We start from the raw sequence: 27,218 nt of genomic DNA, 5'->3' as shown, positions 1-27,218 counted from the left end.
TGTCTCAGAGGGGCAGGCAGGAGGGTGCAAGTCCAGAAGACAAGAGCTGGGAGGCAAGAAAACAGGGCACAGGAAGCAAAACAGGACAGCAGGTAGGTAGTAGTGTAAGCACAAGTATGTCACATACATGACTAACGAACTGGAAGGGGGGAGACGCCAGAGCTCTGGTTAAGAGCAGTGGTGGTAATTGCATGCACCTGTGCCAGCGAACGCACCTGGTTGCTTGTCCTAATTGTCGGGTCGGGGAGAGAAGCATCTCTCAGCTGAAGACCCTACACATATTTTTTTATTTTGGGTGAGGCTGACATTTTGTTTAATTGTTTTATTGTCAGAAGCATGGTTAAAAGGAAGCCCCAGGGCTTCAAAAATCACTTGTGTCAGCTGTGCTCTTGTGTGTCAGCATTGATAGTACTCACACACACACAACCTGTTTACGCCCCCGGCCCTAGTTCCCACCCTGGCTCACAGATTCACACCCCAGCAGAAGACTAGTCCACAATGCACCGTGACAAAGGGAAAAAGCTGAGTGCAGGATATAAGGCTGCCACTGGCTCCCAGAATGTGTACAGCACAGTGCATTCTGCAGACTGCAGCAGTCTGAGCTAAACCCCCCTCTGTCTGCTCACTATAAATGGGACCTGGCAGGTGGGGTCATCATTAGTGCATGTAGTGACCAGGGTGAAACTGGGAGGCTTTTGCTTAATGAAGTTGATGTAAAAGTATAGCTTCACAGCCAGATGAACAGGAGCTCAGTTCTTTTTTCCCAGCACAATGAGTGTGTGACTGATATTCCCAACCTTTAAGCTGAATCTTATGACTTCAATACCGGATAATGAAGGGGGTCTCTGTGCTGGCATTTAATAAGGTGTCTGAGGGAGGGGCAGACGCCAGCTGAAAGAGGCACAGTGACAGTTTACTACAGATACAAATTGTCAAACCAAGCTCTATGGCCTGGACCAGCACAGTAAACACCCTGGTGCTGTTACAGTAGGTACAGCATTATGGAAACTTTGCTACTGAATGCAAATGCATTCCAAAGAACAAAAAAATACAACTTAAAGGCCGAAGACACATTCACATACTAGTCACAGTAACTAACATACTGTACAGTAGCAGGTCCCTTCATTTCCTCAGGACACTTTACAAAGTATGGTCTAGACCTTACTATTATTACTATTATAGAGGAAAAACACAACAAATCCCTCTTGAGCAAGCACTCAGCGACAGTGGGGAGGAAAAACTCCCTTTAACACAAGAAACCTCTGACAGACCCTGGCTAGCTCTTATAGTCTGATATCAATTCTTCTTCCAAATTTGTCCAGAAATGCAAATCTTTCATTGCTACTGCAGATAAGCTTTGATCACTTCATTTACCTGAAGGAAGGGCTCTTGTTTGTGACATTTTATGTGTTGTTAAATATTAACATACTTTTCCAGATGCAACATTTTCCCATTTTCTTTCCCCTTTTTATAAATCGAGCAGTTGCAGGAAGACTGATGACTGAACTGATCTGAGGTGACTGACAAAAAGATCTAAAAATGCAGCGACTATTGTAATTATAGGCTCAGTTCAACCTTTATGAGATTGCTCTGTAAATGTCATAAAACACTAGATTATCTGAGTCTGTTTTTCAAGTGATAGCTGCAAAATATGGAAATCATTACAAAACATCATGATGCGCTTCCAAAACCAGCTGAAGTTGTATTTCACTAACAAAGAAGAATGTTTTGTAGCTGTGGTCCTCACCCACCAGTACCCCGTGTATATTCTGGTCAGTGTGACCTACTAAAAGATATTTATATCCCCCCACCACTTTTTTGAGTCATCTCTCAAGGACTACTATGCTATTTCTGTTTAGGTTCTTGCTCATTCTCTATCTCTCCCAACCTTTCCCTAAACTAGTTGCTGGAGGTCACCCTGCTGTGCCAGTTTAAAATTATATAATAATTAGACAGAATGAAACCAGGACAGCAAAGAGCTGTGGCGCCTCTATGGTGCAACATGACTCTCTGAGCTCATGGGATGAGGATCATCTATAGGTCTGAGCAAAACATTTCATGAGAAGAAGGCAGACAAATCTGTGAGTTATGACCAGTCAGATAACATTTCAGATGTTGAACCCTGGAGAGGTGTTAACTCCAGGCAAACCTGGACAATGAGCAGGACAATGAAATGCACCTTCAGACCGCATAGGACCTCAAGGGTACACTGCAGAGAAAGGAGCAAGAGTGGGAGCAGACAGAGAGCTCAATGAAGGCTCAGCTGGAGCAACACAGAGCAGAGACCAGAAAGATGGAAGCTGAACTCAGAAAGGCAGAAGGTCTAAAGATTGATAATCTTTTCTTGCAAAAGGAGAAAGCCTCCCTGCTAGACGAAATTGAGACATGCAGAGCCTCCACTGAGTCTGTGCACAAGAATCTACTGCAGGAGAAGAACGATCTCATGGCAGCACTAAAACACACTGAAGAACAGCTTGAGTGTTGCCAAGTCCAGTGGCAAGGAGAGAAAACCTTCTTTGTTGGTCAGCTGAGCAAATATAAAGAGCTCTCTATCATCCAAACGAATACTCTGAAGAAGGCTCGTATGAAATTTGAGCAGGACAATGAAATGCACCTTCAGACTGCACAGGACCTCAAGAGTTCCCTGCAGAGAATGGAGAGAGGACAGAGACCTATTTGAGTGCTGGACAAGCAAATTAAGAAAAGACTTGATCTGCCAAAGCCAATTTTGTTTTAAAAGTGTATTCATAGGGGCGGCACAGCGGCACGGTGGTTAGCACTGTCGCCTCACAGAAAGAAGGTTCTGGGTTTGAGGTTAACGATCTCATGGCAGCACTAAAACACACTGAAGAACAGCTTGAGTGTTGCCAAGTCCAGTGGCAAGGAGAGAAAACCTTCTTTGTTGGTCAGCTGAGCAAATATAAAGAGCTCTCTATCATCCAAACGAATACTCTGAAGAAGGCTCGTATGAAATTTGAGCAGGACAATGAAATGCACCTTCAGACTGCACAGGACCTCAAGAGTTCCCTGCAGAGAATGGAGAGAGGACAGATACCTATTTGAGTGCTGGACAAGCAAATTAAGAAAAGACTTGATCTGCCAAAGCAAAGCAAATCATTAAACATGTCTAAAAGTAAGGGTGATAAAAGATTAGAAAGCTGTTTATAAGCTGATCATGTAATGAAGAAAGAGCACTCAGCTGTATATCAGTGCAAGAGAAGCACACCTGTTTGTTTTTCTTTTCATGAGTAGACTAATGATGGAGTTTTTGTTCCGATTTTCACTGTTTCATTGCTAATGGTTTTGCTGAAGTATTTATAATTAGGACAGCAACACACACTAGCAAAGTAACTAGTAACTAATGTTACTAAATAATGTATTAGAATAAAAAGTACAATATTTGCCTTTGAAATATAGTAAAATCAAAGTAGGAAGCAGCTGAAAATGGAAAAACTCAAGTGAAGAGAATGACTTAATAATGTATGGGGGTGAAAACCGTGATGCACAGAATCATTAAACATGTCTAAAAGTAAGGGTGATAAAAGATTAGAAAGCTGTTTATAAGCTGATCATGTAATGAAGAAAGAGCACTCAGCTGTATATCAGTGCAAGAGAAGCACACCTGTTTGTTTTTCTTTTCATGAGTAGACTAATGATGGAGTTTTTGTTCCGATTTTCACTGTTTCATTGCTAATGGTTTTGCTGAAGTATTTATAATTAGGACAGCAACACACACTAGCAAAGTAACTAGTAACTAATGTTACTAAATAATGTATTAGAATAAAAAGTACAATATTTGCCTTTGAAATATAGTAAAATCAAAGTAGGAAGCAGCTGAAAATGGAAAAACTCAAGTGAAGTAAAAATACTGTATACTTAGTTTCCACTATTATCAGGTCAACAATTTTAATTTTTCCAGTGCATGTTTATTATTAAGTATCTGCAATACTAGTGTCATTTTTGTCAGCTTTTTCTAATTAGCAACTTACGGCACGCTAACACTCGAAACTAAGATTGGGAACAGAGTAAACATTTTACATACTAAATTGGGATTAGGATACTCCTGACATTGATATAGTATTACCAGTTGTAACTATGTTTTTAAATGTATTATATATGTAATGCTCTTCATTTTTCTGTTTATAAAAAATTATTATTAATTTGTAAATCACCTGTATATTTCAGTGACCAGTTAACCTCTGCATGCGTCTTGTTCTCCACAGAAGCTAAAAACAGTCAGCCACAAAACAATATCATAGCAAGCAGCGCTATGTCATCTGTTCATCTACAGTACATCTGCAAAATAACAACAAAGCATACCTAAATGTACTTAACTTTTATTTGCTGAATCCATTTCACTGAGACATATTTTTAAAAATAGACAGTTAAACTTCAAACTTTAACATTAAAAATAAAAGTAACAAACATAACAGCAGGAACGAATGACAATTTCATTAATAAAATAAAATAAAAAGAAGTTTAATTTACTTAGAATAGAAATGGGATGACATCACAACATGCTATTTTCTAAAGCAGTTTTAAAAACCTAATATTTTTGTAGCAGGCCTCTCTTTTTTCAATGTTACAATTTCTGCATGGTCCCTGCGCACTCATCTCCCAGCGGCTGCACAGTGAGACCAGTGTTATTTGTGTGGAGAAGAGGACAACTCATTTTCATAAAAATGAGCTTGTAGCGTGTTATATACATTACTATGAAACAGAACAGGTGTTGTTTTTGTTTTAGAAAGGTTTTTCTTATGACTTATTGAATCTGTGAATATATTTCCAGCTTTACAAAAGTCAGCCACCATAACGCACCAATATCAGCACACTGACCGACAGCTTTGCCTCCTCTGTGTTTCAGAGCAAATATGACACTTGCACGTAATGTGAGCGTTAGATCGCCTGAGTCCCTCTCAGTCAGTCAGGCACATCATTTTGATGCATGACTTCACCTCTCCAAAGATGATGCACAGGGTTTGCTCAAATGTTGGTAAGCACATTTCTGTCCTCCCACAATACTGGTCCCTACCATCCATAAGCAAAACCCAATGTGCAAAACCAGCCTCTGGGTCTTCTGAACTTTATTACTGAAGCTAATTAAAACGCTTACTAAAATAGAATTTAACAATTACCACTGCAGTCTAATCAAGATGAAATTTTACTGCTTAAAACTATTATGTCCATTATGTTAGCCAGCAGTAAGAAACACTGTTTTTCTTTTATGCACATTTCAGTGCAGTGAACGATATTAATAATTTGGCAATAATGCTTATTGACTTAAAATGAACTAATAGCCTGTATACCATAAGCATGTCTGTACATGTCTGGAAATCATTTAAGTGCTGCAGAGTTAGAGAGCTTTTGTCCATAAACAATAGGCTCTTGTTAGTTTTACAAAAAGGAACTTCAGTCTGTAAAAGCAGATTTATCCCAAAAAAGCATTTGCTGTTTGTTAGTGAATAAAACACCTACAGTGTATTTCCTCCACAGGTTTGAAATTGTATTGTATTTACCGTATCCCAGGAGCAGTAGGATTCTGGGATATGTTATGTCTCCCACATACCTCAGAAATATAGCTCTTCCATTTTGCTACCAGGCGCATTAGGTAAATGAAAGGCATACAATACAGCACATATGTACCAGCAGCTCCATCTAGTGGAAGATCTTGCAGATTATTTTTACACAATTTATAAAATGGTCATATTTGTTTTTGATATGCAAACCTCAGTGTGAATGTAGGAAAGAATTGATTAAATAGATCACGCTATGTAGGAGAGAATTATTTAGACATTTGATTAACAAACATTACTTCAAAACAATGAAGACCATTACATCTTCATCATCAGTGCCCTGTAATGACTTAAGTTTTAATTTTGTTTTGGGGTTGTTTTTTTTCAGTTTGATTAGTTAAAAACTAAGCTAAATTGCAGACTGTGGGGCTGATTATGGGACAGATAACAGCTACTACAGATATCAGCTGTGGATGAGAATGTAGTAGAGTTAAACAGAAATAGTCTCTGCTCACATTTCTAATGCCGCCATATGAACAGGCACGATACAAGGAATCTGCAACTTCCTCACTGACAGATTCCATCTCATTTCAGTTGACAAGAAGCAAAAATAGACCATCTAAGCTTTATGAATCACGCATACACTCTGACATCTAAGGATTTTATAATAAACTACACAACTGTCTAAAAGTGAATAACCACAAAGAAAGAAAGCAACAATAAAAGAGCTGATTGATGAACAAATCCGAGCTCAGGGAGACACAGGTGAAAGTTGTGACCCATGGTCTGTCTCGGTAGGAGTGCAGCCTCATCTGTGTCGACCTCTGTAGTCCCAGTGTCTATTTCTGTGACTGTCCTCCACTCCGGGTTGTAGGTTGAGCTATACATCTTGTTAACAGCAGCCTCATTTATTGATTAAGCTGAATTTAGAGCTCATTTATTGATCCAAATTATTGTACATTGGATAGGAATCAAGGCTCTTGGTATAGTAAGCATCTTAGACACCACAGTGCTTTAACTCGTTCATTTTGAAATGTTTTTTTTAATCAATCAAGAACACTTATGTTACATTTATTTGAGTATGAAAGAGATGTTGATGATGTTGTGTGAAATGGCTGGTTACTTTAATAAACTGGATTTTACACTAGCTTGTGGTTATTGGGCTTGGAATTATAGCGACACAAAGCCAGCATAATATGGTGCTGCTGTTTAGGTAGCTAATGCAGTCTGTGGGCTTCAAGGACTACTATCCCATATTCACCAATCCATGAGCATTTTGCCCCAGCTCCCACTGAAGTACTGCTTTTAGTTTGTAACTATTATCTGGTATTCCAGAGCCTTAATTAAATTATCAACACATTCTGGGTTTAAACAAGACAATTTCGGGTCACAGGTCACTCTTCCAAGGTAGTCAAGCTACACGAGATCCGCAGCATGACAGATTCTGCGTATGAAAGAAGCAAAAGGTTATTTCCAATCGGGAGATATTTCTAGTATAGTAAAATAGAATGAAATAATGACTGAGGGGCAAAAGATTAAGATAACATCAAATACCTTCATAAAGTATGTGTGAACAGAATTAATTCCCACAAACATGCAGGTTAGCATCTTCTTTTTTAATTAAATTCTTCTCATCTCAACAGCGTCTTTGGTATCCTAAATATTTAGATGCAGCAAATGTGACAAAAGATGTCAAACTTTCTTTTCTGTATTTTTTAGGCAGCAAGCTCCATTTTGCAACTATTCCCACTATATTCACCGTTATAAATGCATGACCTTTTTTCTAGCTTTTCTAGTTTAGTCCACTTAGGTGCACATGGCAAATTACTAAAAAGAAAAAGCTTCAGTTTTCTCATGTTTTACATAAAAAAACAGGAGTAGGACAGGGGACAGTTCAAAATCACAAAATCAGACAGAAAACACAAAACACAATGCAAACTAAACATTACTGAGTGTGGAATTAAGGGAATGTGAAAGAAAATGCAATAATATTTAAAGATCCTTGTGGCATACAGTATGCAAATACTGAACTGGCTGACTTAGGCAACAGGAATACCAAACAGACATATTTCCCTATTAAAACAAGAGGTGGCATGAGATCAGAGATTCAAATTAAGAACGAAAAAAAAAAAAAAAATCACAAAAATACACAATATAAATTTAAAAAAAGAGCAACAACAACAAATGTTCTGGAAACAATAATTACAAAAATATTTAATTAACAAACATATTCATTATCTGTATTGATTATTTCTTTACATATGAAAGAGGAGCAGACGATGTTTTGTACATTTCATACGATCCATTGATTAGGATCCCTACAGGAGACACACTTTTTTAGGTTCACTGTATATACACACAGTCCCATGTTTGTACTGTGCAGTGGAAATGTGTGTGTGGGGTGTATCTGTATGCGCTACATACTGAAGATAGGGATAATGACAGTGACACACAGACGTTACCGAGTTCTGCGACGGACACATATGTTCAGCCTGCGAGTAGGCACAAAGCCTTGTTTGCAGTTGCACTTGTATGAGCCGATAGTGTTCACACAGCGAGCGTTCTTGCACTGACTGACACGAGCTCCTGGCTCTGCACACTCATTAATGTCTGAAAATAAATGCATATGAACGTATCAATTAGTGTAAAAAATGTGCAATATTTCTTATGTCTCATTTAAGTACGTGCATGTTGGCTGCCGTGAATTTCTTAAAATGCAATAATTCACTCAAAAAAAAAAAAAGTGCCAATACAAACCTATACAGCGGGTGCGGGAGTGGTCCAGCCTAAAGCCTGTGTTACATTCACACATGGTTCCCAGGTAGGAGCGGACACAGTGGCCATTTGCACAGCTACATTCATCTGAATCCTCCTCTGAGCTGTCGCCTTTTATGGACAAATAGAGGAAAAGAGAAAATGTGGGACAACAAAAGATGAGTAAATAAGGAATGGCTGGGGGTAAATATAGCTTTCCAGTATGTCTGCCATGTGATTGTATATAATACAAGCAATCATAATGTTTGATTCTACCTGGGTTATAGTTAGCGAACACTGCCCGGAAATCCTGCTCCCCATCAGACTCAGTCTCCAGATGCATCTCACACAGGCGGGTAAACATCTCTTAACACAAAGAGTAAACATGTTTGTAAGTTGAAAAGAAAGAACGGGTTGTAGTTGGCAGTCAGGTTTTCAGGTTACTCACCTGAGTTTCTGGATGGACAGGTGTTGCACTCCGGCCCCCAGCCACGACCGTAGTGACAGCAGCACTCTGAGTAGGTCATGCGGTTTCTTGGCTCGCTGCAAAGAAGGCCCTCGTCAACCTGCAGAAAACATACATCCTTGTGGGCTGCAGTGCGATCTGGTTAAAAACAAAATAGAAAACAAATATGAATTGTTAATTGTAGTTTAAAGTTTAATTAAAAAAGGAAAATTAAGGCATGATCAAATTTACATAGAGTTTATTCTTTGTGCATTACAGTACATACTGTAGTAGAGGAAGGCACGTTCAGCTAGCCCTGAGCTCTAAGATTAATATCAGGTTGTCTAAGTAAAACAGTGTAATGAAAGCCAGTGGAAGGTGTTCACACACAACAATCAAACTATACAATATGTAAATGTGTTGCTTAATAAATGTCATTTCAGGTATATACAGCATATGGAACCACATATTTATAACAAGAAAGCCTTAAAATATATACAGCTTTTGGCTTTGAGCAAACTATCAGTTATCTGTGACACCAACATGATGGATATTGGCCACATGTTAAAATATCTCAGTAAATGTTACATGCAAAGGCTATCAAAGCCACATGAATATGCTTCAGTAAAGAAAAGATTTATAATAAATAGCAAGAAATTGCATATAATATCATCCATTTATTGTCTGTGTCGTATATGTTTAGCATGCTTCGGGTAACAGAGATGAGGAGCCTATCCAGTGGGTACCTGTACATCCTATAGCAACCATCAAACTTTGTCATCTTTATATCATACATGTTCCCTCTGTAAGAAACAAACACAGCTAAAGACAAAACCTCACTAAACCAACTTTATTGTTTGTACAGTATGGAGATCTGGTCATGCCACATGGAATTTCACACACTTTAAAAGAAGAAGTTACATTTTCACACTTACCATTATTAAAATTCACAAACAAATGTTGACGTTACCTCAATTTTAGTTCATTTAAAAAACAATATTGTATCCAGAAATTACTAAATCATACTTCAAGTCACTGCCATGTGCGTAGAGTAATAATATGGGTGTAATAACATATAAGTCTATCTGGTAATCATTGGAAATGACAGGCTGATCATCTCCCTGTAGCTTCTCTGTTCCCACTGACTGTAATTACACAAAGCATAAGATGATCACCTAAAGCAATCTCAAACGCTGGCCTAACTGTATACCCTTATTACAAATCTTTCATGCACTGCACCAACTAGTAATACACAGGTGCAGTGTTGTTTGGTTGACATAAAAGAATAACAGCGGGTGCATGGCTCACACCGATGATCACGATACTGTATGTTGACAGCTTGCTCTCACTAACAGCCTAATGTTGCACCCTGCTTGTGAATCAGTATGCTTCCTTATCTTCTACTGTTAGAGAGCATAATGTTGTTTTCTCACTGCTGGTTACAATGAGTCATACTTCAACAGTCACATAATGTTTATCATACCTAGTCATGACAGTCATTATTCTGTAAAACTGACAACAGGACTATTAAACAACTGTGATTCATATACAGTATCTTTCATGCAAAATTAACTCTAGTGAATTCAGGCCATTTCTCCACTAAATGAACAGTTTTCAAATGCTGAGTCTGTTTTTCCTCTACCAGGACAAATATTAGCATCAACAATGAAACAGACAAAAAAAAAGACACAAATAGCTTTTAGAGAAATAGACATGCACATACTCTGATACTGCTGATATATCAGTTTTTAATAACTACACAAAGTGGTATCTCCCCAAGAAATGAAAACTCTCTCTATAAAGTGGATAAGAGGGGGAATGGTAGCCTATAACATAGAGCCAGTACAGGCCAGTGTGTGGGATACAAATTTGGAGGAATTACAAAGAGCAACGTAAGTGGCAGATGTCAAGGTAAGCCAAAACTCATTTTGATCAGTCAGGCTCAGGTGAGCTGTCACTGATTTTACCCACCGTCATAGACGCACTGTTTTAGCGCTGCGCTGAAGGTGAGGGGAGGGTCGCAAAAACAGTGAAAGGAGCCGGGCGTGTTCTCACACCTCCCATTCTTACAGTATGAGGGGTCCTGGCACTCATTGACATCTGCAAAGGGCACCACAGACACTGGTTACAGTATGAACATCTGCTTGGGGCCAGCTCTTATTGTCAGGTGGTAGACACGCTAATAAGAACACCTGTGCAATTTAATTCAGTTCGGTACAATAGCCCTGAAATAAATACTCGCTTTGTGAAGGTTACAATGTTCGGTTTTGACTGAGACTGTATCAGAAAGATGTTGATTCAACTCTGTGGAATTGTTTAAGGTGTATTGTTTTACACTGCATTGCATTCTTAAGATTCAGCCTTAAAAAGTAGCAGCAAGTTGAATTAAAACCACAGACACAATCTCTAATAAAACCAAACAGTTTAAGCTTCGGGTGCATTGATATTGGTTTGGATATTAATGTTTACTATTCTATCTTAAAATGCTGCGTGCAACTTAATTCATGAACTTAATTAACCTGTAATACTAAAGAAAAAGTTAACTTTAGTCATGCATTGTGCTGCAGTTGGTCTCTAACATGCAACCACACTGTGCTATATGAAAAAAGGCTGCAGGGTAAAACAGGAAGCTTGGTTGCAGCAACACGTCAACTGAAGAATCTTTAATCTGTCAAGATGTTTGCAGGCAGTTTGCAGAGAAAATGAATGATTATGCCTTGTAGGCTAGTGTGGGCCATAATGTAAAACAGCTAAGGCAGTACAAGAAAAGCTAGAGTCACATTCATTTAGTCCCACAGTTTGAGCTTCACGACGAGTGCACAGTTATCATCAGTTCTTAGGCTTATTTGTGTCTATCTATCCATCAATTTTCTATTTGTTTATAATGTCATGGTTGTAGTGGTAACAGTGAGACCACAGACATCCATAACTTAAATTGCAAAGAGCACAGGAATAATCCAAAACTGAGATCCTGTTTGCATGTCTGAACACTAACAAAAGGAGGCTTTCCAGGTGCTCACACCATGTCAAGTGACTCCTTTCAATGATGCAGTAACTTGATATGGAGGTCCCTCTGAATCACAGTCACACTGTGGGAAATCTCATTTTAACTGCTGGTATTCTAACTTCAGTTCCTACACAAAGCTTATAGCCAGGTGAGGCTCAAAATAAGGACACGACTGTCCAGAGCCCATCCTTGAACATGCTCAACATAATAGCAAGCAGACAAAAAGAACATCAGTTTGCCTATAACTCCAGAATGCTGGAGTTCTGCCTATAACTCAAACAGATCAACAGAAGGTGCCATCTCTATTGCCTTCCACCCTGCACTCACCCACTTAGAGCAGAAGGGGACTTATGTTAGGATGCTGTTTAGAGACTACAGCTTGGCATTCAACACTACTGTTCACTGCAGGTTGGTAAATAAATTCCTCGACCTGGGCATCAACCAGTGCTTAAGCATGTGGATAAAGGACTTTTTAACAAACTGGCCACAAACTGTTAGAATTGGCCCTCATCTCCTCTGCCCTGACCCTCAGCACAGGCGCACCACAGGGATGTGGGATGAGTCACCTCTTGTTCTCTCTCTACACATATGATTGCAGACCCACATACTCCACAAACATGACCATAAAATTTGCAGACAACACTATGGCAGTGGGGTGATCTCAAACAGCCCCTAGAGAGAGGAGGCAATGAAGCTGACTGCATGGTGCTCAGAAAACAAACTAGCACTGAACACCAGGAAAACAAAAGAACTCATCACAGATTTCAGAAAGCACCACGAGACCCGTTCTCCTTTGGAAATCAACAGAGACACAGTGGTACCCAGGTACCCAGCTTCAGGTTTCTGGGAGCCCCCATCACAGAGAACCTCACATGGTCATTAACACCTCCTCACTGGAGAACAAAGCACAGCAGCGTCTCTATTTGCTGCAGATACTAAAGAAAAATAACCTCTGTAGGTGGTTGCTTGTGCCTTTTTATCACACAGTAGAGCGTGTACTTACATACTGTAAGACATCATCGACCACCCACTGCCCTCACTGGAGACTATATTCAGAACTCGTTGACTATATAAAACTGGCAACATTGAATACCACTACTGTGCAACAAATAAACTGTTCAAGAACTGTGGAAAATACAATGCAATAAGTAACCGTGCAATAATCCTTATGTGCAAAACTGTTACTACGGTGGATTTTTTACATAACATGTAAAAACCTGGATGTGCAATATCACAGCCTCGTGTTATATGTTCAGAATTAAGTGCCCCAAATGCAGGTTGGAGTTATAGACTGCCGTTTATTTATTTTTTTAATATCCTTTTGGATTATTTTTATTGTTGTATTACCTTTTTATATTGTTATATTACCTTCTATTAGATCTTCCTTTATTACCCTGTTTTATATTTTTTTTCTATCTCAAATTTTTAATACTCTCAGCGATGACACACAAGAAATCACACTGAACTAAGTGCAATGACAATAAAGATTCTGTTTCTGACAATTATTTTGCAGAAACAACATTCTGCACCCTGAGTGTAAAGGGAACAAAACAGCATCACATTTGCATACAACACTTACACCAACAAAGGTGCAATCCAACCACTCATGGCCTCTCAATACTTTGCCCTCACCGCATTTACTGCAGCGAATGCTTCAGCTGCAGTCTTGCTTTTCTTTAAACAGGGTGCAATTTAACTGTAACTACGTCCTCCACTTCTGGCCAAAATGGAGGAAAAGGTCATTCTTTTCCAGCAGATCAAAGCAGAAAACCCTGGCTCTGTGACTGCCTCTGTCTGGCCTGTCTGGTATCTGATGCTACTCAGTCGACAGCCCTGTGCATTTTCCATCCTTACAACCAGAACATGATATGCAGCTTTAAACAAAGTGGCCGTGTCAGAAATCGAGGGATTATTTGAACGTAAACGTATATTTGTCCTGGACAGACTGAATATCGTTTATAATGTTTGCGACTGGTGCACCAGCAATGCAGGCATCAATTACAACATCAACTACTCATTTACAGCGTATTAAGTTATAGAACATGTAAAGTCTGAGGTACCCTGTGTCAGGATATAAGTGGGATATTTTAACATTACATTGGTTACAGTCTGTGTATCTATTTTTACCATCACATCTACAAAATCTATGGAGATACAGTATTCTATTTTAATTTAATATGTTTATTTGTCCATTCTGCAATGAAGGCCTTAATTTAAACTGAATATTCTCATGTGGTTTACCATCATCAGCCAGCCATCACTGTATGTAAAAATACATGGGGTACTTTCAAGGTTGCAGCCCCCATCAACAATATGCTGCAAATTTCAGACTCAAAGTGATAATGTAAGATTAAAAAAAACCTGCCGCTTAAACACTTACTATATAGAACATATGCTTGACGTCTGTTGTCAGATCTGGTTAGAGCGATGACATCTACAAAAAGGTTCATAGAATCACCTTCTATGTACAACTTTCCACTGAAATCAGTTTTGCCAACATAATCATTTCTTTGTTTTGCTGTTACAAGAATAACCTGCTGCTGCCCACCACTGCCTTGTTGCTCTTCATAACTCTCCGTTTGCAGAGCGTCTGCACTCACCGGCCTGCTCCTCAGGAGTCACACAACTATTACGGTCAGTGGCCAGGGTCCAGGGCGGAGGGCAGATGCAGTAGTACGACCCTGGGGTGTCCACACAGCGGCCATTCTTACAGTTGGCTGGGTCCTCACACTCATTCACATCTGCACAAGGAAAAGGTCAACTCAATGCTAAAGATAATTCCTCTAGTCGCAGGATAAATGCAGAACAAGCAAATTGCTGCTTCTGTCAGGTACAGTGGGAGAAGACACATGTTTACTCACCTGCCACTGTTGCCATCACACACTTCTTCTTGTTGAAGTCTGGAGTCCAGGGCTGGTTACACTTACAGTAGAAGGATCCTTCAGTGTTGACACACTGGCCATTAGTACATTGAGACTCATCATGACATTCATTTACATCTGCAGAAGAACCATAAAGAACAACATGAATCACAGAACAGTTCTGCCTTTAAATACAAACAAAGCTTTTACAGCATTGTTTTGAGAACAGTATTTTTGAGGTGCCATTTTATGATGTGTATCGAATCACCTACCAATGCACTCGAGCAGGTTGCTGTCATAGTAGAAGCCCTGCTGACAGTAGCACTCGTAGCCTGGCATCGTGTTCTCACAGCGACCCTTCTTGCAGATTTCTTCCGCAAACAAAGAACACTCATCGATATCTAAAAACAAGAAAGGAAGCATCTCTTCTCAGTGCCACACTCACAGCTGATGAGGAGTGTTGTTTGACCTAATGAGGACATTTTATGAGTGACAACAATTATAAACATTTGACAGTGACAACATATTTCCAACAAGTACAAAGGTTCTGTTATAAATTCCAATGCTACTGTGATCATTACCACAAAATGGAAGTTTGGGTGCAAATGCTGGTATGTTGCTGTAGCATATGTTAATATGGTGACCCAAGTTATACAAAATATACCATGGTAGGCAGGCAGGCTGTACTGGAGTCTTTCTTCATAGTAGAGACCTTGACCATGTGGACACAGGAAGTGGAACTCGGCTGAGCAAGGAAGAAGAAACAGTACATAGGCTATAGATGCAGAATATGACATATGTTCAACATTTGGGTGACACTTTACTACTAAAGTTTGTGTTCTGCTTGTTCAACAGCTGTTTGATAAACTGCTCATACAGTCTCAGTTACTGGCTGATTGTTGCACTGTACAGTGATCCTTCACATCTTCTGCTCAGCTGTGTGTGAGAGGAGTGCAGCCCCTCCCTTCTCTAAACAGAGACCGACATGGAAAAATATAACGGAAGAGCAAAATAGGCATCAACCCGTGGCAGCAAGAAGCACAGGACGTACCCCTCGTTAGGTTTTGACAGTAGAAACACAGCTATACTGTGCATCTGGAACACCACGTCCTCGCGGACAGATTGTTGTGCTCAGAATGGGAAGTAGCTCCCTGCTAACAGAGCTAGCTTGGTCAGATAACAGGGCGCTCACATCTCTGAAAATGTCAAAGCAAATTCAAATTTGGAATTATATGAATAGACCGACCACATATTCTCAATCTAAGTGGTCACTTGTTGCCTGAAAAAATGTCAGAACTTAATCAAATGACATAATACCAGTCTTTTTTTAAGAATTATTTTTTATGTCTTTATTAATCAGTGCGTCGCATACACTATAGAGGCGGACAGAAAACAGAAGGAGAGAGAGACCTGCAACAAAGCTGTCGGCGGCCGGAGTCGAACTGCCGATGTCGAACCGGCCATGTTGCAGACCCCAGCTGGGCGCCCTGTATTACCAGTCTTATGGATGAAAATAACAGCTTTGAGCCTGGCTCAAAATCTCTGTCATTAGGCTCTCGTCCAGCTGTTGCTACACTGAGTAGATCTTTCCCCAGCCGTGTATGTAGTGGGAGTGTTGCAGGCATGTACTTTGGCCACAGGGGTGCTCACAGCACCAAAATTAAATTGTTCTGCGGGCCTGCTCTCCAAAAACCTTTGTCAAAATCCATTCATTACTTTTTAAGTTATGCTGTTAATAAACAAGCAAACCAACCATAAACATAATCCTTTCCCTTGGCAGAGGTAATTATCATGACCAAAATTCTCACATTGTACAGAATATCTTAGTAACTTTTTAATGTTAAAAAGAAATACAGACCATTTATTGATAACATATTCAACACAAATATGAGTTTACTGCATGCACACAGAGTGCAGTGTAAATGTACCTGACTGAGAGACAGGGCAGGGGTAGATCTCACAGTGATCTCCCCAGCCCACGCCAATGGAGCAGCAGCACTCTTGCTTGGTGACATTGGTGGCCAGGACACTATCGCAGAACACAGTGTCATCGAGGTTCAGGTAGCACTCCTTCTTCTCATCTGTCACCACTCGAAGTGCTGCAGAAGTAAGCATGGTGAAAGTTAATTTACATGACAATTTGGAGAACAAATCCAACACCAAGACTGGACCTCAGGCTCTAATGGTTTGTGACTTGGTTCATAAAAATATGGGATTTGGTCTTGCATGACCAAAGATTGTAATTGTTGGCTTACAGACCTTCAGATTTGGTTTAGGTTTGCAGAGACATGTTTTGGGTTTAGATACAGGCAGGGATCAAATGATTAAAGCTCTGGGATGATTGTGGGTGCACAGTAAAGCAGGAGGAGTCAGAGCAGGCTTACGGTCACAGCTGTGTTTATCCTCTGAGAGGACATAACCGTGATTGCAGACACACACATACGAGCCCGGTCTGTTCTCACAATATCCGTAAGGTTGGCAGAGACTTCTGTCTGCGGCACATTCGTCTATGTCTGAAAGGGAAATCACACATGCTCCCACAAGTCACACACAAGTATTTGTTCCTAACACCGTCTGAGTTATAAACAAATCAGTTTTGTTGTTTTTGTAAACAACTTTCAAATTTTAGATTTGTTCAGACTCCTTTTCACTTAAAATCCCACAATGCATTGTGTCATCTTTGAGAGATGCATAGATTACACCTGCCAATAATGATGCAAAATAATGATGGTTCATAAGCGCCCAATATTACAAATTAATGTCCACTATAGAGTAAATGATTTAGTATTGATCATGTGAATGAAAGAATCATTAAATAATGAGTGAATGAGAGAGTGACTCTGAACACAGGCCTTCTTTTGTTAAATTTATTTCAGAACTTTAAGACAAAAGACAACATGTCCAATTTTCTCAATCTTAAACAGTAAAATCGTCTTTTACAAGAAGAAATGCAAAGATGATGAACGGTTAAAGATAAGAATGAAGATACAATAAGCTTATTAAGACATTGCATACGAGTTCCATTACTAGTCGATATCAAACAGGATTGGTTTCTGATGATCTGACCATAAGGATTTGGAGAGACTGACCTTGGCACCTCCGGCCTCCAACTAGCATGTAGCCATTCTGGCACTCACAGTGGTAGGAGCCCATACTGTTGATGCAGTGGCCCCCCTGACAGTTTGACGACCTCTCACACTCATTGATATCTGACGGGACAGACGTAAAAACAGCGCTGGAATCTTAAGCACGTTTTGAGTATATTTACTTAATGATCTGTTTTTGACCAAACTGACCTCAGTGACTTTATTTGAACATGCCAATTAGTTATCGAGTGCTCCTAACACATCTTTGAGTTTAAGGTCATAAATAATCTCATCAGTTCCATGTGAACACTGTTTAAAATACAGGGATTGTTGAATAATTCATGCCTTCACAGTGGCTCCCTTCCTGTGTGCGCTGGTATCCTGGGTAGCACTGGCAGTGGAAGGAGCCTTCTGTGTTCATGCAGCGACCATAAGCACACAGCCTGATGTCCTCACACTCATCGATGTCTGTTTGGGAGAAAGACAAAACACAGTCTGTGGAAATCTGCAAATCTCGACTTCTGTGAAAAGTGAAAATGGGACAGGATGTCAGTTTGTTTTGAGTCTCATTTGATGTTCTAAAGGCTGAAAAGAAACCAGCAGCTGATTTACAGTGATTAGTCTAGGTAATGCCATGTAAAGGTTAGGTGAACATTACTTACCACTGCAACCTTTGCTGTCAGGAGATGGGAGGAAGCCCTCATTGCACAGGCAACGGTAAGTACCCGGGAGGTTCTCACAGCGCCCGTTAGGGCAGATACCAGACTCCAGACACTCATTCATGTCTAGTGAAACACAGAGCAAAGATTGGAAGAAGGACACGTTGTAGCAGCAGATACTGAAATTGATGATGTTGACATTTTTATCATCATTATAGTACAAATTCAGAATATTGAAATTATTTCATAATTTCCATGGCTGACACTAATACTAATATGTAGTATTTTACATTACTGTAGTATGTTACCTATGTCATGTGCATACCACTATTCTTACAAAGTAACTGCGATGTGTGATTAAGAGTAAAAAATGCTTTAATAATATTCTATCAAGATAAATATTACATATGACATGTTTCCACACATTTGAATGATATGCCCTGATTTATTAGCATATTTTAAGAAGGTATTCCCGGTACTGATAAGATGAAAGTACTGTGCACTGTACTAATGGGTACTTTTGTCAGGTTTTGGGCCTCTGATGTCAAGTGCATGAGGGGGAATCACTGTGACTGTTCACAGTTCAGAGGTATTTGTGCATTAACAGTCAGATGCTACAAATGGGCAATGGGAGCAGGTTAAGTTGATCCTGAGTTTTTAGCTGGATGAATGTGGTAAATTTTGCTGTACAGCAGGGTTGCACTCACCATAGCAGGTTCCAGCACGAACCAAATGACCAGGCAAGCAAGGAACACACTCATAGGAGCCTGGTGTGTTCTCACACTGCTCATTGGGACAGGTTTCAGGATTCAAACACTCGTTTATGTCTGAAATGAAAAAGAAGACGTTTACATACACAGGTTTAGATTTACACAACACAAGCAAGTGGAAAGCTTGTTCACCAATACCCATAATGTCATAATAATTGGCATCTTCGTACCTTCACAGGCTGAATGATACAACTTGCTCCTAAAGCCGCTGTGACATTCACATTTATAAGACCCGGGCAGGTTCACACACTGACCTCCGACACCACAAATGCCTAGCTTAGAGCACTCATTCACATCTGCAAAATATAAAGGAAAGAGTCAGCGCAGGATCTGAAAACTTACTGCTCTTCATTATTTTACCACAGAAATCACCCAGTTTGACTTACCTAAGCACTTAAGTCTCCCATGTTGCACCATGTGTTTATAGCCCTGACGACAGACACATTTGTAACCTCCGTCTATGTTGACACAATAGCCTCTACCGTGTCCACATGGCTCTGATGCACATTCATTGTCATCTAGACAATATGAGAGAAGAGTGAGAAAAGCAAGACAAGTACCTGATGAACAGTGTCGAACATCATAGACGCACAGCAGAGGGTCACAGAGGACAGAGCGCTCTGATTTCAGGGGGTGGATTTCATCACATACCCTAATATTATTGACAGTGTACGAGTCATGTCTTAGATCAAATACTTCTTAATTTATCAGAACCACTGACATACAGTGCATACAGCTAACCAAAGAAATCCATTTGTGCAACTCTAAAAAGACATGTCTGAGTTTACATCTCTACATTAATATAAAAACATAATCAGTGAAAACTGTAATTAAAGTTTGGGCTCAGTCTCATGGGCATTTTTAGATTTAGAGACGGTTTAAAGCTGTCACTGAAACTTAGTATTTCATTAAAGTGAGGTTCACATTTTCATAAATGCCTTTTACGCCTTTCTTGATCCCACGTTTTACTTATGGAGCCAGATGATGACTTTAATTTTTGGCATTGAAAGGTAAATCTGAACTAGTAAAGAAAACTGGTATTGTAACACTTATATTGAAAAAGGTTTCAGCGATGAGAGTTTGCTAGTGACATAGTCTTTCAGTCACCTCTGTTTATTGAACTGTGAGAGGAAAATGTATAATAACAGAATGATTTCCTGGAATCAGACGACTAGTGTTTAAAAGGGGATCTTCATGCATAAGAAACCTCATGAGAAGTTTCTTGTCATTTTGTAGCACAGTCTAGCCCCTGCACCTCCTCTTACCTCCGTCTCTACCATTGTTTCTTACCCTCACAGATGTTCTTCTGCGGGTTGAGATGATAGCCGGGGTGACAGTGACAGATGTGGCCATTCAGGTTGTTCTCACACTCTCCATGACCACAAATGTTCCTGTTCAGCCTACATTCATCTGTCTCTGCTTCAAGGAGGGAATACAGAGTGGACCAGCTTCATATGTATACGTGCATATGCATCTGGGCATACAGGATACAGTATATATGGCCATGTTCATACTATTAAAATTTTTTAATTTCCTCTGACATTTTCATATCAAATCCAAAATTAAAGGAATTTCTTGAAGAATACTTTTGAAAAATCAAAAAATGAACACAAAAGACAGGTTTTGCAGACCAGAGTCACAATAAGAAAGCATTAGAGGCAAAACAAGGACCACTGCAGTAATGAAAGACTGTGGGTGATCATGGGCAGCTATTATCATCATTATCTAAGTGTGTATCACATATATTGTTTACCAGCTCAAAATGCAGTTACAGAATCCCTGGTTCCCATAAATCATGAAGAGTGTGACCCATAGCCTTTAAGGCTGGTTCATGCTTCATGGCTGAACCGTCAGTTAACCATTAAATAAGCATGCATCTGACTGGATTGAATCCAATTTCATTTCATTTATTTCTGTTTATTTCTACCAATGTAGATTGTCTCCTGTGTATGCACTCATAAATTAAGTTTACTGCTTTGAGAAAGTCAACATGTCATTTATGTGATGGAGCCAAAGCTCAACAAAACATCTATTACTGACAAATGTGAAGGGCTGGGCTTTGTAGTTTTGAGGTGCAAGAAGCATGAACCAGCATTTTCACTGCAAAGTTAATGCAAAATAGATGTTTGAGTCCATTTGATGTTTGCAGGGAACTCACGTAAGACTTTTGTCTGTGTTTCGAAGGGGACATTGCCTGGGGTCATTCGGACGATTGTCGGAGGGGTGGGTTTAACAACTGCGAAGCCAACAGAAGAGAGATCAAGTGGACCGACTTTAGGAGGAAATAGGACATGCTGAACTTTATCCTAGTCAAGGTTGCAATTAGCCACAAAAAAGAAACCGTTCTCATGACAGTTGAAGTGCCAGTGCATTTTCCACAGACTTCTATCACTGGAGTTTGACTCTGACTGGTGATGGTGAAGGTGTGTTTACCTGGTACACGAGGACTGCTGGTGCTGGTGGCAACCTGCTGCACAGGGGTTGTAGTCTCTGGAGGCCTCTCCTGATTGCAAGAGAAAATTAGATTTCACAATGGCAAAGATAACCAGATTTTACTACTATATTAAAAACAGAAATCGTGTCTTACCGTCCATTTTGGTTCTGAAAGGAAAAGCGATAGAAGATTTTTACAACTGAGAATTCACTGTGGTGTGAACATCGCATGAATAAAAGTGTTTGACTCACTCTCCTTGAAAGGCTTGTGGAAAACGATGGGAGGGAAGACCACAGTTTCTCTTATATTGTGGAAAAAGTAGCCTTTCCCAGCAGGGCAGATCTTACTGAAGGCCACTGAGCAGAACATACAAAAGAGAAGAAGATTTTACTGTTACTTTTTTCAAGATACTAGGCTGGTTTGCCAAGAATAGCTATTATCTTATCATTCAGAGAGGGGTGGGGGCTGGAGTCGATCCCAGCTCGCACTGGGTTTGAGGTGCGACATATCACCAGTCCATCACAGACCTTGAATGTTTTGGTATTAATATCTTTTTTCAAGTAGGCCAGTTTTCTCAAAATCATATATCTTTATATTTCCAGGTTCCTACTTTAATAAAGGTCATCAAAAAAGTGAGATGCTCTTCTCGCTGGCATTAACGTGCACTCGAACTGTCTCCGTCCACTCACCTGTGCCCACCTGAGGACATCTTTCACAGTTATGGCCCCAGGCTTTGCCCACCGTGCAGCAGCACATCTCCTGGGTGACGTGGGTCAGAAGCGCGTGCTCGCAGCCCCTGGCCTCGGACACTATCCGGAAGCATTGAGCCTGCTCAGCTGGAGACTCTGACGGAGGAAACAACAGAGTTTCATTTGGGAATGATCTGTCTTAGCTGAATAGATGAGAATCCACTTTTGGAATGAAACTTTAATGCAATTTGAGTGAGTACTGAGTGAAAAGCCGAGAAAACATACGTAGGCCTTTAACTCACCAACACATCGATTCCTGTCCAGCACCAAACCAGCCTTGCAGGAACATTTGAAGCTGCCCAGTGTGTTCAGACAGTCCCCATTCTGACACACACCCTGCATGGAGCACTCGTTGATATCTTCAAGGCCCATGAGGTGGGGGTGTGAAAATGAAAAGCTTGTTTTGATATGTTGTAAAGGATAATATCTATTCTGTAGACAAGGGATACTGGAGGTTTGAAACTGAAGTTTTAACAAGTACATAAAAACTCCTAAAGTCAGCTCTTAGCTCTGATTTGCCCTTGTTATAAACTCCAGCCACTGTTACCTTGACAGTGAGTGTTGTTGAATCTTTTATATCCTTGCGGACAGGTAGAGCCATATTCTTCCACAATGGTCTGTTTGACCGGTGGATCTGAGGAAGGTGAGCAAAATAGTGTTTATGGAATGAGAAAATACTGTAGGCAGATGCTTAATACAAATCAAAAGAGAACTGTAAAAGGCCTACACTATAGTCTAGCTCTAATAGAAGTCTGAACAGATTTATAGCCAGTGGTATAAATCTTCTCATCAGTATGTGAAAAAGCATGTATTAAAACTATTCATTTAACATTTTGTCCAAGATATTCTTTGCTTCTTTCTCTTGCTTTTTTATGACAACTTTTTATGAGGCCTTTGATGAAGTGTAGCTTGTCACACAATAGACTGAGGAGGTTTTTCCGTGACATACAGTCTCATAACAATGCATTATTCTTGTTCTTACCCTAAATGAACCTCGAACCATTAACACAGAAGAATGCTGGAGTTTTCCATGTGGGAGTAACAACATGTAAGACAGTTTTATTAGAGTGCTGTAGGAAGACTGCACTCGCACAAACATTGTGAAAGCACAATGAAAACAAGGGCAAGATCACAGCTCTCTTCTGCCATTTTCATTAAAAAGGAGCTTACAGGTGAACACGAATGTAACAAAACAGACAGCGCTCCCTCCAGTTGTCTAAAGATTAACCAGAGGTTTTGTCATAGGCCACGTTGTCTGAGTCTGAACCGAGAAACGGAGTAACAGAGGAATGGAAAAAATGCGAGTGGCCAAGATTTTCTCGAAATTCACTCTTCAGCAATGTGATGACAGTCCTGCACTGGGCAGACCCATAGGAACGCGTTTAAATAGAGGGTTATTTTCCACATTCTCTTTCTCTCTGTGTGTAATTCCCGTAAGTTCTTCCGCTTTTTCCTTCCCAATGTTTCACACGCTCCCTCCCTCACCTTACTACTAACTTTCAGACATTCACACACATTTTATAGAGGACTTTCAGACATTCACACACATTTTATACATACACATAAAGTGATTGTTTTAATCCAGGGATACAATTTCATAAGGTCAAAGGTTTAAATTGCTAAATAAAAACTTAATTCCCAGGAACACACAGACAAATCAGACCAAAAACTTCCAGTAATTACTGTGAGTAGATAATTTGTTGCATGTTCAGTTGGATCACATCTGAACATGCAACATCTGGAAAAAGTCAATTAGAGCTGCTTGAAAATGTCGTAAATGCACCAAATAAAGCAGAAGACACTTCTTGAAATATACTGGAACTCACTTGGTAGTTTGGGGCACTGGTAACATTTGTTTTGTCCCCATGAATTTCCCACACTTGCACAACAATCCTCCTGATTGGTTAGAACAGGAAGTGGGGTGCTGTTGCACTGAAGCAAATATGAGACAGAGAAACGTTATCAGTGAAAATGAATCCAGACAAAAACATTCCATGACTGCCGCTTGTGACTAAACTCACAGCTTGTTTGGGTGTGGTCTCCTGGAAGCAGCGCCCCTTTGGTTTGTGTCTGGGTGGGGTCGGGCGTGGGCCTGTCTTGTGAGGAGGCTTATCTGACTGCTCATGAGGCTGAATGACAACGGAGGTGTCTAGTGGGTGGTGAACACGTAGATTAATCTGCACTGAAAATAGCGACAAGGTAGAAATCAGAGGAATAAAGTGTGTCACAAAATATCTTTTCACCGTCACTCACAGCCAACTGAGAGATGCAGAAGCAAATGATAGCTACCTTCTGATGAGGGCAAAGTGAAAACTGAGTGTGTTTGCATCAGCTGAGTGTGACCTGTGCCTGACTGGTCCACTAGTTTCTGGCCATCTGGCTTCAGTGAAACGGGGTAGACGGGCTGCTTATTGCCTCGCGCTGCCTGAGCTTGTTGCGTCTGCTGGAGTGGAAACTGGCAGAGTCGACCGGTGAAGCCGGGCGGGCACAGACAGTGCTTCCTCGAGCTGCATACCCCTCCATTCATACATGTCAGGGGACACACAACTGTAGAGACAGAAAGGAGAAGAGTTGAGATGAGCAGAGACAGCTTGTAGCTCTGAATCCCATCAGATGAGAGGAGGAGGAAAAACACAGTAGGTTACTAAGAAAAGTTAGAAGTATGTTCTGCTCAGAAACGTGTCAAATGCACCAAAATATTTAGTCATAAGTCTCATCAGGCTGAACTACCTGATCTAGGATCAGTTCACTTCATAGAAAAACCAAAATGCATGCGCTCAAGTGAATGTCCTGATGGTTAAGTTTCATAGAATATACAATATGGTAGATAGATCGAAATGATTGTGGCACGAGCAGGCCTGCATAAGATCGTCACTTTGAACTGCACCACTGTAAGAATCACATGATGGAGTAACAAGTCCCCCCAGCCAACAGCGTCTGAGGAGGAAAGCAGGTTAAGTCATTGAACTGTTTAACAGCTTCAGTCCGACATATGGGAAATCTTGGAATCTGTTGGAAAGCTGTTGACTAAAGAAAGGCTCATGGGATATACAGTATTCATGCAGTTTTACGGGGTCTCCTGTTGTGTTTCTCCAGAGTCCAGTTCTCTTTGAAATTCTCACAATAGAACAATCAGAGGAAAGAGAGAGAGGAGGTATGGCTATTGGGGAACATTTCAAGCAAAGTTATGAATCCAGAAAGAGATTGAAGAGAAAACTGAAACCAAACAATGCTACTAGTAGGACTATTATGACAGCTCTTTTACTACAGTTCCAGTCAAAGCTTTAGTCCAGTGCATTTTCACTATTCTCTCCGTTAGCCTCTTTTCCCAAGGCCTCATTTAATCTAATCACAACCTCCTTGTCAAATGCAGTACAGAGAATATACATCATATTTGCTCAAAATCACACTGTCTTTCAGCGCTCTGGAACAATCCTCCTCTTTCTCATTGCCAAAGCCGTGCAGAACATCATGTATTGCCTCAAGTCCTTCATCTCTCCATCAACTCTGCATCATCATATATTATTAAAATCCTGTGTTACAACTGTATGTGTTTGGTTTTTGTTCCTTTAATAATTACCACTTCAGGTTCTGTCACCACTAAGTAGTATCACAAACGTGCTCTTTAAACAGAAGTGAGTTTAGGAGAGAAAGTAGAGCTCCCTAATGTTTTTGTTCACTATAATGCATTTCAGACCACCCCGTGGATTCCCTGTGCAGTTTATTACCAGGATTTGATGATAGGTTCACATTTTTCGGTTGCTCTTTGTTGGAGTTGCCAAAACTGTGACACTGACCATCTGAAGTCCAAAAGTAAAATATGAAAAATACACAAAGGTTGGAGGAGAGAAGAGTGGAGACAAGAGGAAAAGCCTCTTTCTGCTACTGAGCCAAGTGCCCAACACATGGAAGTAATTAGATGCAAACTGCCAGGGAGTCTGGGTTACAGCATAATTAGGGGACTAGATCACTTTAAACACAGCAGGGACATCCTCACATAGTGAAAGTCAGGTAGAAAAATTAAAGAACTTCAAATGAAAGCAATGACTCGGTTCAAATACAGTTGTCATACTCTTTCCAAACCGGGTATCAATGACACCCCTGAATTGGCACAAGTACACTGGTCCTAGTCTGGGTGCTGAAATGGAACTGACACTGCCAGCATAGGGCTGCAATAACCCCAAAAGAAATAGTAAATTTAGCCCATACTGGTCCTAGTCTGAGTGCCAAAACCTAACCGACATTACCAGGTTTGGGCTGCAATCTCTCGTACAAACTCGCTAGAGCTGTCCCACATGTAAGCCTGGTGACAGCCAGTGTAGTAGCAACCCATCCAGTATTCTGCCGCAGCTACAACAATAGATATAGATATATAGATTACACATGTTTGTGTAGATTTAGTATGGAATCTTAGATCTCGAATTCTGTTAAGTTTTAATTAGCTTAGCATTTTTTTTCTTTTGGGGGGGTACTGTTTACATTTTAAGCAGTTTTTTTTTTTAAATTAAAATCTGTTAAGTACCCCACTTATCATCTTTCAAGTCCTGCACTCAACCCCCCTACCCCCGGTCACGGAACGAGACGCTCCCAAAAACCACAATGTAACTCAAACCCTGCTTGTAACCATGTGACAGTGGTCTTTCACCACTGCAACTTGATGCAGGCAGCGACATGCAGAGTCAACCTGGAAGGCTCAGGCACAGTAGGAAATAGTAGGTGAGCGGCGCAGACTGAAGACAGCCCGCGCAACTTTGTCAGACTTCCTCTGCCACAGTTTCCATGGTTCAGGTTTTGTCTGAGTGGTGGATTTAGAATGAGAGGAAAATGGGAGGGATGCGGGGGTTTGAAAACTAAGATTGCAGACACAGAAAGAGAGGAAAACAGCCTCCTTCCAAAAATGATTACACAATCTAAACCCACAGAGACAGAAACAGTGTAGG

The 27,218-nt window shown here is 40.3% G+C and overlaps 1 protein-coding gene across 4 annotated transcripts in view; it reads right to left on the bottom strand.

Annotated features, from left to right (window-relative positions):
* Positions 1 to 4,505: 4,505 nt before the first annotated feature.
* ltbp3 (latent transforming growth factor beta binding protein 3) overlaps positions 4,506 to 27,218 on the bottom strand; it is a 35,952-nt gene continuing 13,239 nt past the window's right edge. For 2 of the 4 annotated variants that reach the window (XM_020598952.1, XM_020598951.1), the window contains 28 exons: positions 24,568 to 24,825; positions 24,300 to 24,460; positions 24,105 to 24,210; positions 22,826 to 22,912; positions 22,521 to 22,637; positions 22,219 to 22,374; positions 21,781 to 21,885; positions 21,683 to 21,696; positions 21,529 to 21,598; positions 21,254 to 21,331; positions 20,386 to 20,514; positions 19,482 to 19,613; positions 19,266 to 19,391; positions 19,033 to 19,152; positions 18,329 to 18,451; positions 18,012 to 18,134; positions 17,670 to 17,789; positions 16,965 to 17,093; positions 16,509 to 16,679; positions 15,245 to 15,325; positions 14,853 to 14,981; positions 14,581 to 14,718; positions 14,320 to 14,460; positions 10,684 to 10,812; positions 8,716 to 8,871; positions 8,544 to 8,633; positions 8,271 to 8,399; positions 4,506 to 8,123 (listed from right to left, as the gene is read on the bottom strand). In XM_020598952.1, the coding sequence (XP_020454608.1) occupies positions 7,972 to 8,123; positions 8,271 to 8,399; positions 8,544 to 8,633; positions 8,716 to 8,871; positions 10,684 to 10,812; positions 14,320 to 14,460; positions 14,581 to 14,718; positions 14,853 to 14,981; positions 15,245 to 15,325; positions 16,509 to 16,679; positions 16,965 to 17,093; positions 17,670 to 17,789; positions 18,012 to 18,134; positions 18,329 to 18,451; positions 19,033 to 19,152; positions 19,266 to 19,391; positions 19,482 to 19,613; positions 20,386 to 20,514; positions 21,254 to 21,331; positions 21,529 to 21,598; positions 21,683 to 21,696; positions 21,781 to 21,885; positions 22,219 to 22,374; positions 22,521 to 22,637; positions 22,826 to 22,912; positions 24,105 to 24,210; positions 24,300 to 24,460; positions 24,568 to 24,825 (3,470 nt within the window). In that variant the 3' untranslated portion in view covers positions 4,506 to 7,971. The remainder of the gene's footprint in view (positions 8,124 to 8,270; positions 8,400 to 8,543; positions 8,634 to 8,715; positions 8,872 to 10,683; positions 10,813 to 14,319; positions 14,461 to 14,580; positions 14,719 to 14,852; positions 14,982 to 15,244; positions 15,326 to 16,508; positions 16,680 to 16,964; positions 17,094 to 17,669; positions 17,790 to 18,011; positions 18,135 to 18,328; positions 18,452 to 19,032; positions 19,153 to 19,265; positions 19,392 to 19,481; positions 19,614 to 20,385; positions 20,515 to 21,253; positions 21,332 to 21,528; positions 21,599 to 21,682; positions 21,697 to 21,780; positions 21,886 to 22,218; positions 22,375 to 22,520; positions 22,638 to 22,825; positions 22,913 to 24,104; positions 24,211 to 24,299; positions 24,461 to 24,567; positions 24,826 to 27,218) is intronic. The other 2 variants (XM_020598953.1, XM_020598954.1) reach the window with 2 other exon arrangements.

Source organism: Monopterus albus, unplaced genomic scaffold (genome assembly GCF_001952655.1).
Source record: "Monopterus albus unplaced genomic scaffold, M_albus_1.0 scaffold39.1, whole genome shotgun sequence".
Taxonomy (NCBI): Eukaryota; Metazoa; Chordata; class Actinopteri; order Synbranchiformes; family Synbranchidae; genus Monopterus; species Monopterus albus.
Note: the sequence above shows the minus strand (reverse complement) of the source record. Positions and strands in the feature narration are given on the sequence as shown.